Here is a 13,659-nt window from a genome sequence, read left to right as displayed (position 1 = left end):
CGGACCTCAATTTCAACATGGCGGCGCACATAACATTGTTTTTGTTAGCGTGAATTAAAGTTTCCTCCCAGAGGTTTTCCCCAAACCAGGCAGATTAACATGGATGAGTTTCCACTGACAACAGAACTTTTTAGTCAATTGACACTTGGTGTTGTAAAGTCTCTAGGTACGTTAGCACCATTATCGATAATAACTCAAATGTGTTGCTATTTCAATCATTATATTTGCATCGGTTTTGTTTTAATTTTTTTTAACCATAATTAATCTCTGTAATCTTTCTTTTCTAATCCATTGTCAAAGCAACTCCACGATCAACGGTTGCATTTAGACAATAATAGCATGGTTAAAATTTTGATGTTAGGTAAGATGTCAATAAAGGAAGCATATATATAATTTTGAAAATGTAAGCATTTATATTTCAGAAAAGAGAGCAGGAATTTGTGATGTGAAGTTGGTTGACTCTAAACCTGCAGAGCGCCACCTAGTGGTATCATGGGAACAGCGTAATTCCTGTATGTTACCTGAGGATCTTAAAAGATTCTATCTCACATCAGATGGACTCCTTCTCAAATGGAGCGTTAAATTGGATGGTAAATTTAACATTCCTATGTGCACATTTTGAATGGTAGATTTTTGTTTGTGATATTGTGACCAAAATGGTATGGAAGAATTAATTAGTATGGTAAGTTACTCAAATTGACAAGGTTCCTCCATGGTCACAGTCACGTGGAAAGTAAATTTAATGTGTTTTTAAACTGTACAATCATGCTTAACATGAATATTTTATTCAATTATTAGTTATCACACAAGCGCAAGTGGATTACAAATTACTGCTTTTTACTCAATATCCAACAAGGCTGATGGTCAAGTTTTAATCGAACTTGAGTAGTTTTATCAGATAACTTTTTATTTACTTCTGTAATTTTATAGAGTTAATCTGTTTTTATGACTCTCTCTTTTAAGCAAATTAATTGTCTTATCTGTTTGTATGTTTGTTTTATGCTATAAAATGGATAACAAATTTCATGTGATTTCAAAATTAAATGAATTGAATTAAGCTAGTTCTAACTGTCTGTATTGGTTTTCTTTCAAATCTCAGATCAGTTACAGCAAGTTGGTTTGATGGAGATTAATCAAGTGAATAATCTAAGTAAGTTAGCTGGTAATAAAGCAACGAGTTCCAACACCCCATCTTTAGCTGATATAGATGATATCAGTGATGAAGAACAGGGAGGTAGGTTTACACGATTCCATTTTGGTTACTTATTGAAATCAGATGGACCTGAGCAATACTAACACACTAACTGCTATTACCAGTGCTGGCTGGGTAGGCTCAAATTTGGGTGATAAGAGGGTGCATGGAATTGTCAAACTTTAAGATAATAACCAGGAGTTTGTTTTTGGTCAACTGTGTTTCAGATGATGAATTTTCCAGTCCTCATTTTGACAGACGTAGCAGAATCTTTGAGCTAGATTCTTGTCAAGGCATAGCTAAGGTCTGCCTTGTTTACACAGACACCAAACCAGGTAAGATACATGTTAAGTGCTGACAGTGACAGTTTGTATTTTTCTACTCCAACTCACTTCGTCATATTTTTCTCACAAATAATTTTCTTTTGTCTTGTGTTTTTCTTAGGAAGTCCTGCTCAGCATCCAAAGATCTGGTTGCTAGACAGAGCTTTAAGATGGCACTTTTTGGCGAGTACCTTCAGTCAGTATTTCCGTATGATGTTAATGCATCTTGGTCTGCCTCAATGGCAGTATGCCTACACTGATATTGGATTAACACCACAAGCAAAGGTAAGAGATGCTAGTGATGTGGTTGTTGTGTGTGTTGTTGGAATCAAGACTTTCCGACTTTCTGGGTTTTTTTTTTACTGATTATTTTTGCCAACACATTATGTAATTCAACTTTTTATTTTGTATTCATTGTACTCTTACTTCTTTCTAAGATACGTAATTTGTGTTCTTGTTTTGTTACTCTCTCTCTCTCTGTTTTTGTTTATGCGCCTCGGAATAAGTTTAGTCTTAGATAGATGGCGCTTTATAAGTTTTCATTATTATTATTATTATTATTATTATTAATTACTTTTGTAAATTTAAATCTTTAAATACCTTCAGTAGTATAGGTTTCCTTAACTGGTTATTCCTAGTATAATGTTAATCTTTCAAAGCATGGGCTGTTTAGTTTTGATATGCAAGGAACCCTGTTTTTTAGGTGCTTTATGTCATGTCATTTTGGGCCAATGTATAAGGGGGTTCCTACAACACCCTGTGCATATGTGTAATGTCTTTTTAATGTTTTATCCAAATTTGTATTCCTTTTATTGTCAAATTTGTAAAAAAATTCTATTTACTTCTGAACTGCGGTGTTGCTTTTTGGTGTTTTTATTTGTGTTATTTTATCTCGGTTTTCTTTCCTTATAAGGCCACATAATTGAGCTTTCTGCTGCCAGTTGTTTTTTTTAAAGTAAAATTAATGAATGAAAACAAAATTAATGAAAGGTAGTTTCTGTTGGATTTGAAAACAGTTAGGTTGAATTAATGCCTAGATTTAAACTCCTTTTTATTTAAAGTAATGGTGTTTGGAAAAAGTTTGACCAATGTGAAGTTCCCTGGAGTTGCTAGTTAAGACAAAAGGTTTAGGCTAAAAATCAGCAGCTTAACTTATATCAAAGTAATGACACGTAATGGAACTCTTTATCAAATCACTTTTTCTCACATTTCATTGAATATTTATTGATATAATTTTCTCATTTGTTTTTACAGCAATGGTTTAATATCTACTCACCTCTTCGGATTGGAGTAGAATGTGAAGAGAATCCAAGCAATGAGGATTGTGGAAATTTCGCGAAAGGAACTCCCAAAAGTAGCTCATCAGATGTTAATAAGCTGGATACTGGTCGTGTATTCAAAGGAAAAACTGACAAAAAGTAAACACATAATCAACTTACAAAATGTTTTATTTATTTATGATTTAACCATAAAAGACAAGTTATTTTAATCAACCTTATTTTCAATGCTCACTTTTAAGAATAGGACCATGAAGTAAATAATAATTTGTAAATTAAATTTTTGCAGGTCAAAATCTTACCAAGGCAAAAAGAAATCTGGAGTAACAAGCAAGTAAGTCCCAATATCATTTCTTGTCTGCTTAGTTGGTACAGTGAATATTAAAAAGTACTTATAAGGGAAACTTATAATTGTTAGTAACTTGAACTGGGTTTCATTTATCTAATTGTACCTAATTTGCAGTCGTTTTAAAGTTTGCCTTGTCTATTTCTCTGTAGGCCAATGTCTGGGAGTTCAAACAACCGATCTGGTTCCCAACTGAGTGGAGGACGATTGAGGTGATCAAAAGGCCGTAAGTGGACCAGACTAAACCGGAAGCAGACTTCGGCTACAGCTACGGCGAGATTGTGCGCGTCTGCCTATTCTTCAACACTGGTAGACGCGCTGATCTAGACGTAGCTGTAGCCGAAGTCGTCGTTTCGGACACGGCCTAATTCATGTCTTAACCCAAACTAGCCCTAATTGTATTCGCTATGTCACAGTTCCAGGGAATCATTGGAACCTATTATACAGTCTCCTTGGTTGTGCAGGCTTGGTATTCTTCCCTACTGGAGTCTGATGTATGATTTCTTTTGGCCATTGACAAATTGGTGTTAAATAAGCCTGAAACGTCTATAAAAGCCTGTAGGCCTACCGTGTTTACATGTGGGTCAGTCCTTGTACCCCTGGCCTTGTTACTACTACGACCAAAACGTGCCTAGTTGTAGTGAAATTGTTTGACCTCCAGAACTACTTGGTTTGTTTATGTTGACACTCTTGAAGAATGACCCTTGGTTAAACCATGGAGCATTGCTCCATGGTTAAACAGGACACTTTGTGCGATAAGATATCCCAGAGTGTTTCTGTTGAAACTCTCAAAGAATGATACATGGTAAACAAAGAGTTACCAGTTAGGCAGGTTGTCTGTTTATGACCAGTAACTTTAAAAAAACAAAACACTTTCTTTAACTGCTGAGAAGATTGCTTTAAATTTATAACAGATTACTCATCAAAACAATTCATAGCTGCTACAGATATTATTTTCTTTTACAAACTGTATGAAAACAATAAGGAAACCTTTACTCCGTCCTTTTATGATTTAAAGGCAGTGGACACTATGGGTAATTACTCAAAATAATTATTAGCATAAAACCTTACTTGGTAACGAGTAATGGGGAGATGTTGATAGTATAAAACACTGAGCAACGGCTCTCTCTGAAGTAACAGAGTTTTTGAGAAAGAAGTAATTTTCCACAAATTTGATTTAAAGACCTCAGAATTAGACGAGGTCTCGAAATCAACTTGCATCTGAAAGCCCGCAACTTCGTGAGACACGGTTGTTTTTTCTTTCATTATTATCTCGCAAGTGATCGATTAAACTCAAATTTTCACAGGTTTGTTATTTTATGCATATGTTGAGATACACCAACTATGAAGGCTAGTCTTTGACAATTACCAATAGTGTCCACTGCCTTTAATATATTTATTGTAAATACAAATATTTCTATAATTCCTGTGTAGTTAACAAGTTACCGTTGATAAGAAATAAACTCTTTAAAGATTCAAGTTATTGAGGTGGGACTTTAGACATTGTTTCTACCACAATAATAGAACAAAGCACGTGCTGTGCTGCACAATATGCCTACATGAGACAGTCTTGGTTGCAAGATGCTCAAGATGTGTTGTCACAAAACACATTGTTGGTGACTACGACTGGAACGCCTAGAACAAAGACTAGGCTCACGGGAACACGAGTGATGTATTGTTCGTCTCACTTGTGGTTGTTTCCACCGCCTTGTACATTAGAAAGGAGATAATTACGATGCGTAGCCGGTAAATTGCTGTACATACCTGTGCGATGTGCCGTGGGGTTTAGTACGACAACTATAACAACATTAGAGCACCATAATAAAGCAAGCATTCTCAACGACAATGAACACAATTACACATGCACTGGTTACGAAATACAAACTTAAAAAAAAATGTACAAATGTAACTGAACTACAACATTCAAGAAATAGACCATTCAAGTTTACATTGAACTTGAGTAAACAAGGATTAAATCACAGAAGAGAGGAAACATCACAGAGTGTATTCAGTGACCCGCCGTGCACCGCTTTAAACAGTCAATAAGTCTGGTATAAAATACATTGTAGACTGGTCTTTCGATTACAAGAAAATATCTTTCTGGAATAAGTTCATACGTGGATATAGTTTAAATGATACAAATTTAATAATGCAAGTAACATACATAGATTGTGGTTTTACCCATACACCGATAGTAACGTTAAAGTCACCTGGAAATAGAATTATTTTTCTTTCAAACATAAGAGTATATATATGCTTACAAACAATAAAACAATTTTTTTATTAATTGTTTGTCACGATTTATATGTTTAAAAAATATATAAAGTTGTTTGGGGGGCTGACTCCGCCTACCCCTTTTGTGACGTCAATCGTGGCAGACTTTGCCTGCAATGCGTGTAGTAAACACACGTGCAAAGTACATGTACGTCCAAGTCGTGAGTTGGTACATTTCAAAAACGTACAAACTCACGACTGGTCCGTACATGTACTTTGCAATTGTGTTTACTCTACGCATTACAGGCAAAGTCTGCCTCGATTGACGTCACGAACAGCGCCCTCTCGGGTTGGGGTCTACTCTTAAGTTTGTAAAAAAACATAAGAACTGATTTTTTAAAACCTTAGTTAAATGTTTATTCACATTCCACTCATCAAAACACATATATTAGTGACAAAAGCTTGATTTTGAAAAAAATACCACTTCCAGGTGACTTTAAGATGATCAATGACTATTTGCCTAATAACCAGCCGTATCACCTTTCTTACGTGAATCTGAATGAGCATGTATAATACCATCATCTCTTATGATTGCTTGAGTTACACTAAATGATGTAGTGGATACCATGTTATGACCCATAGACCTCAGCCCATCCAAAAGATCCTGCATACAACAAGAAAATAACAGTCAAACTATAATTAATAGGACTGCAACAAACCATTATTCTAAGCACAATCACTCACTCACTGAAAGATTATTTATGCAGACAGGCAATTTTCATTTGTAGCCTTTATGTGGAAAAAAACATTAATCCGGGGATAAGGAATTACTTGTCACTTTCAGTAAACACAAAAATAATGCCAAAGAAAGCCGATTATACACCAATCTACAGCAATCTGCAAGAAAGGTCAATTTAATACAGGAACACCGTGTTTTTCCAGTTTTTGTGGTTGGTGATAGTGGGTTATAGTTGGTTATGGTGGGTTATATTATAGTTGGTTATGGTGGGTTATAGTTGGTGATAGTGGGTTATAAATGGTTATGGTGGGTTATATAGTTGGTTATGGTGGGTTATAGTTGGTGATAGTGGGTTATAGTTGGTTATGGTGGGTTATAGTTGGTGATAGTGGGTTATAGTTGGTGATAGTGGGTTATAGTTGGTTATGGTGGGTTATATAGTTGGTTATAGTGGGTTATAGTTGGTATGACCTTACCTGTGGGAAGTCGTTCTCGTAGTATATCTTATGACTAGTGCTATACGGATACAATCTCGGCTCTTCAATCACAACATCTAGATCATTCTCATGTTGACTCCAAAGACTGCGGAACATTACCTGGTAACAATTCAGACATCAGTATTAGTCAGGACATCTTTATGAATGTCTTTTTTTGCATTTAGTTCTAACACAAGATTTTGAAAGAGGTTTGATTTTAAAATGACCTGTTTTTAAGAAGAAAATGTAGTAATCCCGGTTCATACTTCCTGCGAATGCGAAGCGAATCTTGACGTCGCAAATTCGCATCGAACAATTCGCAGCAGGGGCAACTCTGCTCTACTCCCTTGCGAATAATCGCTGCGAAAGGAGGGTGTGACGTCAAATTCGCTTCGCATTCGCATTCGCAGGAAGTATGAACCGGGCTTTACAATGGCAGCGAATCTTGTTATGCCAGTCTATTTGTTATGTGGTAGGACTGACCTCTGGAAGTTTGTTTTTATTTAGATATAATTAAATATAAAGGTGTCATCAAATTCAAGTCTCGTCGGAACGCAAAACTAGTACGCGTCACACTCTCTCATGACCACCCTGATTTCAGCTGCAGAGGTTAGCCTAGTTAGATATAAAGTGATTGCTCACCCAAGCAGTTGTTGATATAATACGTAATCCACCAGATGTCCCAACAATTTCCTTCACCGACCCATCCTCCTCTGTAATGACCGTGGGGCACACCGTTGACATTGAGCGTCGACCAGGCTCTAGTTTGTTCGCTTCCCATGGTGGAGTACGGCCATTGTAATAAAAGTTGCCCATGTGATCGTTGAGAAATAAACCCGTCTGGTTTGAGAAAAATCTACCTCCAAAGCTGCAATAGAAGACGAATTATTAGTGATTATTATTATCATGTTACCGTCTTGTTACAATTCATTGATAGAAAATATCAAAATTTAATGTTTGACCTTTCTAAGTGTACAAACCATGAATCCCCATGTCTGAAGATGTACTTTCACAATGAGTATAGGTTTTGAAACTTTACTTGTGGGAGAAATAATTATTTTTAGCCAAGGTGTTTTACACATTCATGCTACCTCAAATCTCACTTGATATCACAATGTGCCAGATTTAACTTGTAATATTGCATCAGTTATTTCATGGTAAATGAAAATGAGATAATCTGAGGTTTGGTAAATACTTCTTCTTATGACATTATGTGTTCCGTTTTGTAATGAAAAGTACAGAATGTCAAAATACCCGTTTACATGAACCAAACCGGACACAAATCTTGACATTGTGGACTCACTACTTTCCTACTGTGGTTGTCAAAGATACAGCGTCACCATTTTCTGCCAGGACGCTCAAGTGACTAGTATCCCCAAGCATGGCGTCGGGATCCTCAGCCGGTGCTTCGGGATCCTCATTCGGTGCTTCGGGATCTTCATTCGGTGTTTCGGGTTCCCCACTCGGGGCTTCGGGGTATTGGTGACGAACAGCTCTTTTAGATGATGGTAAATCATCATAAGTGTCATAATCACTTATTGATGTGAATGTTACGTGGGTAGCATTGATCAATGAACAGATATGCTGAGCATAATCACTGGAGGATAAAGCTGCAAGTGTCTGAAATATTAAAGGCCGTTTTAGAAATAATAATCAAACAAAACATTTTTGTTGGATATCGGTATTAACTTACTTTGTTTTATAAGGCCTGTATGTTTTATGCTTTTATAAAGTAGTGGTGAAAATGCACTTCAATAATATGTGGATTGGCCAAACAATATGTTTACATCTCATACTCGTTGTTACCCTTTTGACAGGTTTCACCTGGAACATTCTCAGGGAATGTGGATTTTTGTTCAAAAAGGCTCTCTGGAATTATCTTTGATATTGTCTGTTATCATTAATTTGTTACCCTGTGAACCTCCTGTGTATCTGCTTCGCCGATATGAAGTCTGAACCCGATAGCAAAGCTGCTGGCTTCAATAAAATAGTGGTACAGTTTCAGCTTTCCTTCGAATGTGTCGAAGTCGACCATTCCCAGATTACATTCTGTGGATCATAAGAAATGGAGAGTTATCCAACATTTCCATGACCACAATTGATAACAAGTAAATGATTGGTCACAATGTGCCGTTCAATAATAAAGTATGCTGTACAACCCGTGACAGAGCTGAATGGACATTAAACCCTATCACATAAATTACTAATGAATAGTTTACCCAACGTATGAAGGGGGGGGGGGGGGTTCAAAGTCCTCGATATCCTATAATGGAACATCCCACACATTAAAGAGGGGAGGGGATGGGGAGGGAATTTTGCTGACCTTTTTACCCTATAATTGCTAACCCTGGCAAACTCCTGGGAAAAAGTTACCATCTTGAGAGAAGGGTTAAGCACGATGACCATGTAATAAGCATGCTGAGTCTTCATTATTCCCATCAGGGGAAATTCATTAGGTTTAGAAACGAACATGACGGTTAAGATTTGCTATACTGGGGGAGTTGGCTATTTAATGTGAAAAGGGCTTTAACTTTTATCTTATACTGAGCAAGTCGGTGTCATTTGTTGTTTACCCTCGTCCATGTACATCTACGATTAGAAACTCACTTTGAAGTATACTGACAGTGAACTGTTGAAGGTCCCCACTGGATGGGATCGAGGTTGACATGATTTTGTATTGAGCAAGATTCAGCACGGATGGTTGCTCCCACGAAACGACGTAGTTGGTTAAATCTTCCATTGTAATTATTCCACCTGCAATTCAAGTAGACAAGTTGTTTTAGATTGCCAATCTCTTGCAAATCAAGTTCATACCACATGCACGTATAGTAAAAGCAGTGTGGGGAAGTTTTCAGTACATTGAGCACAACTATAGAGTTACAAAACCACAGTACATAGATTGCCGCTTTTATTAAGCATACCAAATCGCCTTATTTTACACATACCTTTATATTCGCTATTAGCTTAAAGACAGTGGACACTATTGGTAATTGTCAAAGACCAATCTTCTCACTTGGTGTATCTCAACATTTGCATAAAATAACAAACCTGTGAAAAACTGAGCTGGATTGGTCGTCGGAGTTGCGAGATAACTATGAAAGCAAAAAAACCTTGTCACACGAAGTTGTGTGCTTTCAGATGCTTGATTTCGAGACCTCAAGTTCTAAACTTGAGGTCTCGAAATCAAATTGGTGGAAAATCACCTCTTTCTTGAAAACTATGTTACTTCAGAGGGAGTCGTTTCTCATAATGTTTTATACTATCAACCTCTACCCGGTACTCGTAATCAAGAAAGGTTTTATGATGATAAATATTTTGAGTAATTACCAATAGTGTCCACTGCCTTTAAGTTCAAATACAACTATAACCACGCAATGACAAACTTGTCAGCTTGCATGTACAACCGCATACACATTTCAAACATACCCTGCTCAGGTTCGTTCAACACCTGCAAGATTACTACTATAGCATTCTTAGGATCTACATCATGCAAAGCTTCACTTTACTACCTCCTGATTGGATGTCCTGAACTAACTTTTGACCCACATCTCCCTGATAGAAGACTGAAGCTCCTTTTGTGGCGATCTCTCGTAATGTGTTAATCAGACCAACAGGTGCTCTGATGATATCACCCGCCTTCATCAAAGAGCCGTCGGGTTTTGTATAAAGCTCCCTGCATTCAAACATTCAAATAAGATGGTATGAACACGTGCAGCTCAAACAAACGTATCCAGCATTCAAATCTACTCTGAATAAAACCCAAAGATTACAATCTCAAATACAGCTACACGATGCTATAAGTTAGTTATAAGTTGTTAACGAGAGATAATTTTACCTAAGAGCAGGATATTTATCAAAATTCTTCTCCAGTATTTGCAGAGTGTACACAGTGTGCCATGTCAGGGGAAATCCATTCTCTGCTATATAGATGACAGGTCTGAGAAGGCGTTCCCATGATAAGATTCCATATTTCTGATGAGCTGCCCACAAACCAGCTAACTCACCCGGTACTGACACAGATCTCACTCCTAAAATACACAGATTTATGTAGAAAGTCAGAAAAACAATATTGATCAGTTTCCGAAGTGAGCTTCCCTGGTGTGTTTCCGCGTTATTTGGCACTTAATCCAAATATAGTAGAAAGAAAATGTTATTAATTCTTTTGAAAATAGGCCGATGTGTTTTGAAAGGGCTCCCTCGATTACAAATGATCAGGGGTCGATTTCACAAAGGTAGTCCTAACTTAGGACTAGTCCTACGCAATGCTAAGAGATAAGACTGGTCCTAAGTTAGGACCAGTAACTCATCCTAACTTAGGACTGGTCCTATCTTTTAGCATTGCCTAGGACTAGTCCTAAGTTAGGACTACCTTTGTGAAATCCACCGCAGTAACTATAGGCCCCCTACAACAATACAGCGACTGTCCGGGCAAATAACAATTGCTTATAATAACCTATCATGTGTTTTGAGATCAATCTTACCGTATTTGGCCTCGTCGGTATCATTTACAAACATATCGAAATACGAAGCCGCTGGTGCGATTTCATTTGCGATCATCGCTGTAACATTCTTCTCATTCCGTTTGTAGACTACCATGAATAACCCACCACCTAGCCCAGAGCTTTGTGGATTCGTTACTCCAAGACACAATGCTGCAGTAATTGCTGCATCCACTGCAGACCCTCCATCCAACAGAATATCCCTGTATATTGAAATCGAGTCAGTCAAACTTTAATGGTAATGTTAACTAAAAGTCAACTTTGGTTATACACATTTGACATTATTTGTAACATCGACTAAAAAACAATAACCAAATGTTTTTGTGGAGTCATTATAAATGTGAAGGAATGTTATTGACGTTCATTCCATTTGTGCATTTACCGTTAAAGGACACACAAATGAAAAATAAACATTATACAAAATTGTATTAACAAAGTGTGAAATTGTTACCTTGCCATTTGTGAGCATTGAGCATTGTCTGTTGCTACTGCAGCGTGTTGATATACACCATGAGGTAGTTCAGCTGATGGACTGTCATTGCTTTCCTCATTTGACTGACCGAAGTATAAACCAACAATCACACCAACACAAACCAAAACAACCACACTGACTCCGAGAATAATGATAAGCACAGAATAGCGGCGTTTTCTGGAAAGATTTACAGAAGGAAAAGGTACAAATTGTGTCATGTTTTTGATGTGTATGATGGCGATAATAACTTAAGGTGTTTCAAACCTAGGGACGGACCTCGGAGTATATGGAAATGATCATCTGAATTAACTAATTTGGCTGCGTCACCAAAAACTATTGCCTTTTCCTGTTCAAATACCTGCCTTTTCGCAAGGGAAGGGCGTGGTCTCGTAAGGTGTGTCTGAGTTTTTTCCAAAATTCACCCGACCTGCCTGGATTCTTCTTTTTAGGCCAAGCATCGTCAAATTTGAGGGTTATCATTTTAAGACACGCAAACGGGTTTGTAATGTTTTTCTGTTTACGTATAATGTTGTGTGTAGTGTGCAGCTAGTTTGGACATTGTTGTGCCGCTGTTTCATATCTTTAGATATGGAAATGACATTGCATTCTGTGTGAATTTACACGGGTCACCGATTATCAAAGGTTAGTGTAGTGAAAAGGGCGACTTTCTAGAAGTCATTCGATCCGCTTTTCAAGATGCATGAATGCAGAAAAAAAATTGTTTTGACGTTTTGCTTTTAAAGGAAACGAATACAAAAGTCAAATGTCAACTTTTCGACTGATAATGTATTGGGGAAAACGTAAAAGCTGATGAAACTGAAGAAAAAAACATTAAACAGTAGAAAAATGGATGCTACGAAAATGTTCAATCTTATTTTTTTAAACGAAGAAAAGCAGAAAATCGCATTAAAAAACAACGTTGAATCTTTTTTTAATTTTTAATAATAAGACAAATCGGAAAGCTGAAAAGTAGATATGAACTGTTCGACCTCCACACTTTGCCTGTGTCGACTACTGTATATTTTGTTTTTGCCGAAATCGTCGCATAGCGTAGTTGACCTTTGGACCGTCGTGCTCGTTCCTCCGTGGTTCAAACCTTGCTCTATGTTTTAACATTTTATATTGGGTTACCGACCAGATGATATTTTATACATGGGCCTATACTGTAACCGGGTTATCCGGACCCCTGTTTTATGCACCAAATCCAAACAAATGCGAGGTTATCCCTCAACAGTTAATAAAGATGGATACTATACGATTCAAGCCACAGTTGGCTGGGGTTGGGGAGGGTTGACATACCTGACAGCATGACCCCACGCATGATGATGGGCAAGCGATGTCTAGTCTGCGCCCAGTATCTGTGTACGACCCATGAATGCAGTTGATAACTAACTGTAAGATTTGTTTGTTTGAAGTTTGAATCTGTTTGTTATGAATGAAAACTACACTTACTCTTTTGAGGTTATGTCCATAGTGAAGTACAGGCCTACCTGTACGTGACGGTAGAACTCTATGTAGCTTTATGATGACAAGATCTGTCTTTGATAGTAGCACCAGAGAGTGGCTACAATGGCGGTCAAAACCAAAAGCACACCATGAAGTATTATTTTGGGTATACGACTTTTGAGCGTGGTTTATCTTGGTGTGTCTATCATGATAACCCCACGCCCCCTATAGGCATTTACAATCAACGTTACAAGGTTAGCATTTAAAACAAGTTAAATGGTGCTGCAGGGGAACACATCGGTCCCTTGCATGCTTGCATACAGTGATCCATTGATCGGACCAGGGATCGGAGACTCAAGGAGAGGCTTCCTGTCTGACTTAGTTTTTGATGAGTAAAAATGAACTGCGTATAAAGTGCAGTTAGTTTTTTTGTAACACCAGCATGCAAAGCACACATTCATATTTAGAGAGGACTGGGGCCAATTTCATAGAGCTGCTTAAGCAAAAAGCACGAAAATAGCTCGCTTATTTTACACATGTTACTGGCCAAAATGTCATGCCATATACATTGCTTATGACTAGTATTTAGCTGTTGTTTACTTAGCATAACAATTGAGTTGAGTCTTGGCCGGTAATCTGATTTTACTAAGCAATGAAATTTTTGCTTAAGCAATT

General features: G+C 37.3%; 2 protein-coding genes across 2 annotated transcripts; one reads left to right on the top strand and one right to left on the bottom strand.

Moving 5' to 3' along the window:
* The first annotated feature begins 11 nt into the window (after nucleotides 1-11).
* On the top strand, nucleotides 12-4,220 carry LOC117295948 (tubulin polyglutamylase complex subunit 2-like). The gene is made up of 8 exons (XM_033778753.1): nucleotides 12-166; nucleotides 423-590; nucleotides 1,100-1,234; nucleotides 1,420-1,527; nucleotides 1,637-1,800; nucleotides 2,770-2,933; nucleotides 3,082-3,126; nucleotides 3,291-4,220. Exons 1-8 carry the CDS (start codon nucleotides 100-102, stop codon nucleotides 3,352-3,354), a joined length of 915 nt encoding a protein of 304 aa, XP_033634644.1. The 5' UTR covers nucleotides 12-99; the 3' UTR covers nucleotides 3,355-4,220.
* A 1,566-nt stretch (nucleotides 4,221-5,786) lies between these two features.
* Nucleotides 5,787-13,115, bottom strand: LOC117296184 (glutathione hydrolase 1 proenzyme-like). The gene is made up of 11 exons (XM_033779076.1): nucleotides 12,991-13,115; nucleotides 11,518-11,715; nucleotides 11,049-11,269; nucleotides 10,403-10,595; nucleotides 10,077-10,240; nucleotides 9,175-9,321; nucleotides 8,480-8,616; nucleotides 7,871-8,187; nucleotides 7,210-7,435; nucleotides 6,568-6,687; nucleotides 5,787-6,016 (listed from the first exon to the last, which is right to left on the bottom strand). Exons 1-11 carry the CDS (start codon nucleotides 13,008-13,010, stop codon nucleotides 5,873-5,875), a joined length of 1,887 nt encoding a protein of 628 aa, XP_033634967.1. The 5' UTR covers nucleotides 13,011-13,115; the 3' UTR covers nucleotides 5,787-5,872.
* Nucleotides 13,116-13,659: the final 544 nt, after the last annotated feature.

Source organism: Asterias rubens, chromosome 10 (assembly GCF_902459465.1).
Source record: "Asterias rubens chromosome 10, eAstRub1.3, whole genome shotgun sequence".
Lineage (NCBI taxonomy): Eukaryota > Metazoa > Echinodermata > Asteroidea > Forcipulatida > Asteriidae > Asterias > Asterias rubens.
This window is presented reverse-complemented; position numbering and strand designations above follow the sequence as displayed.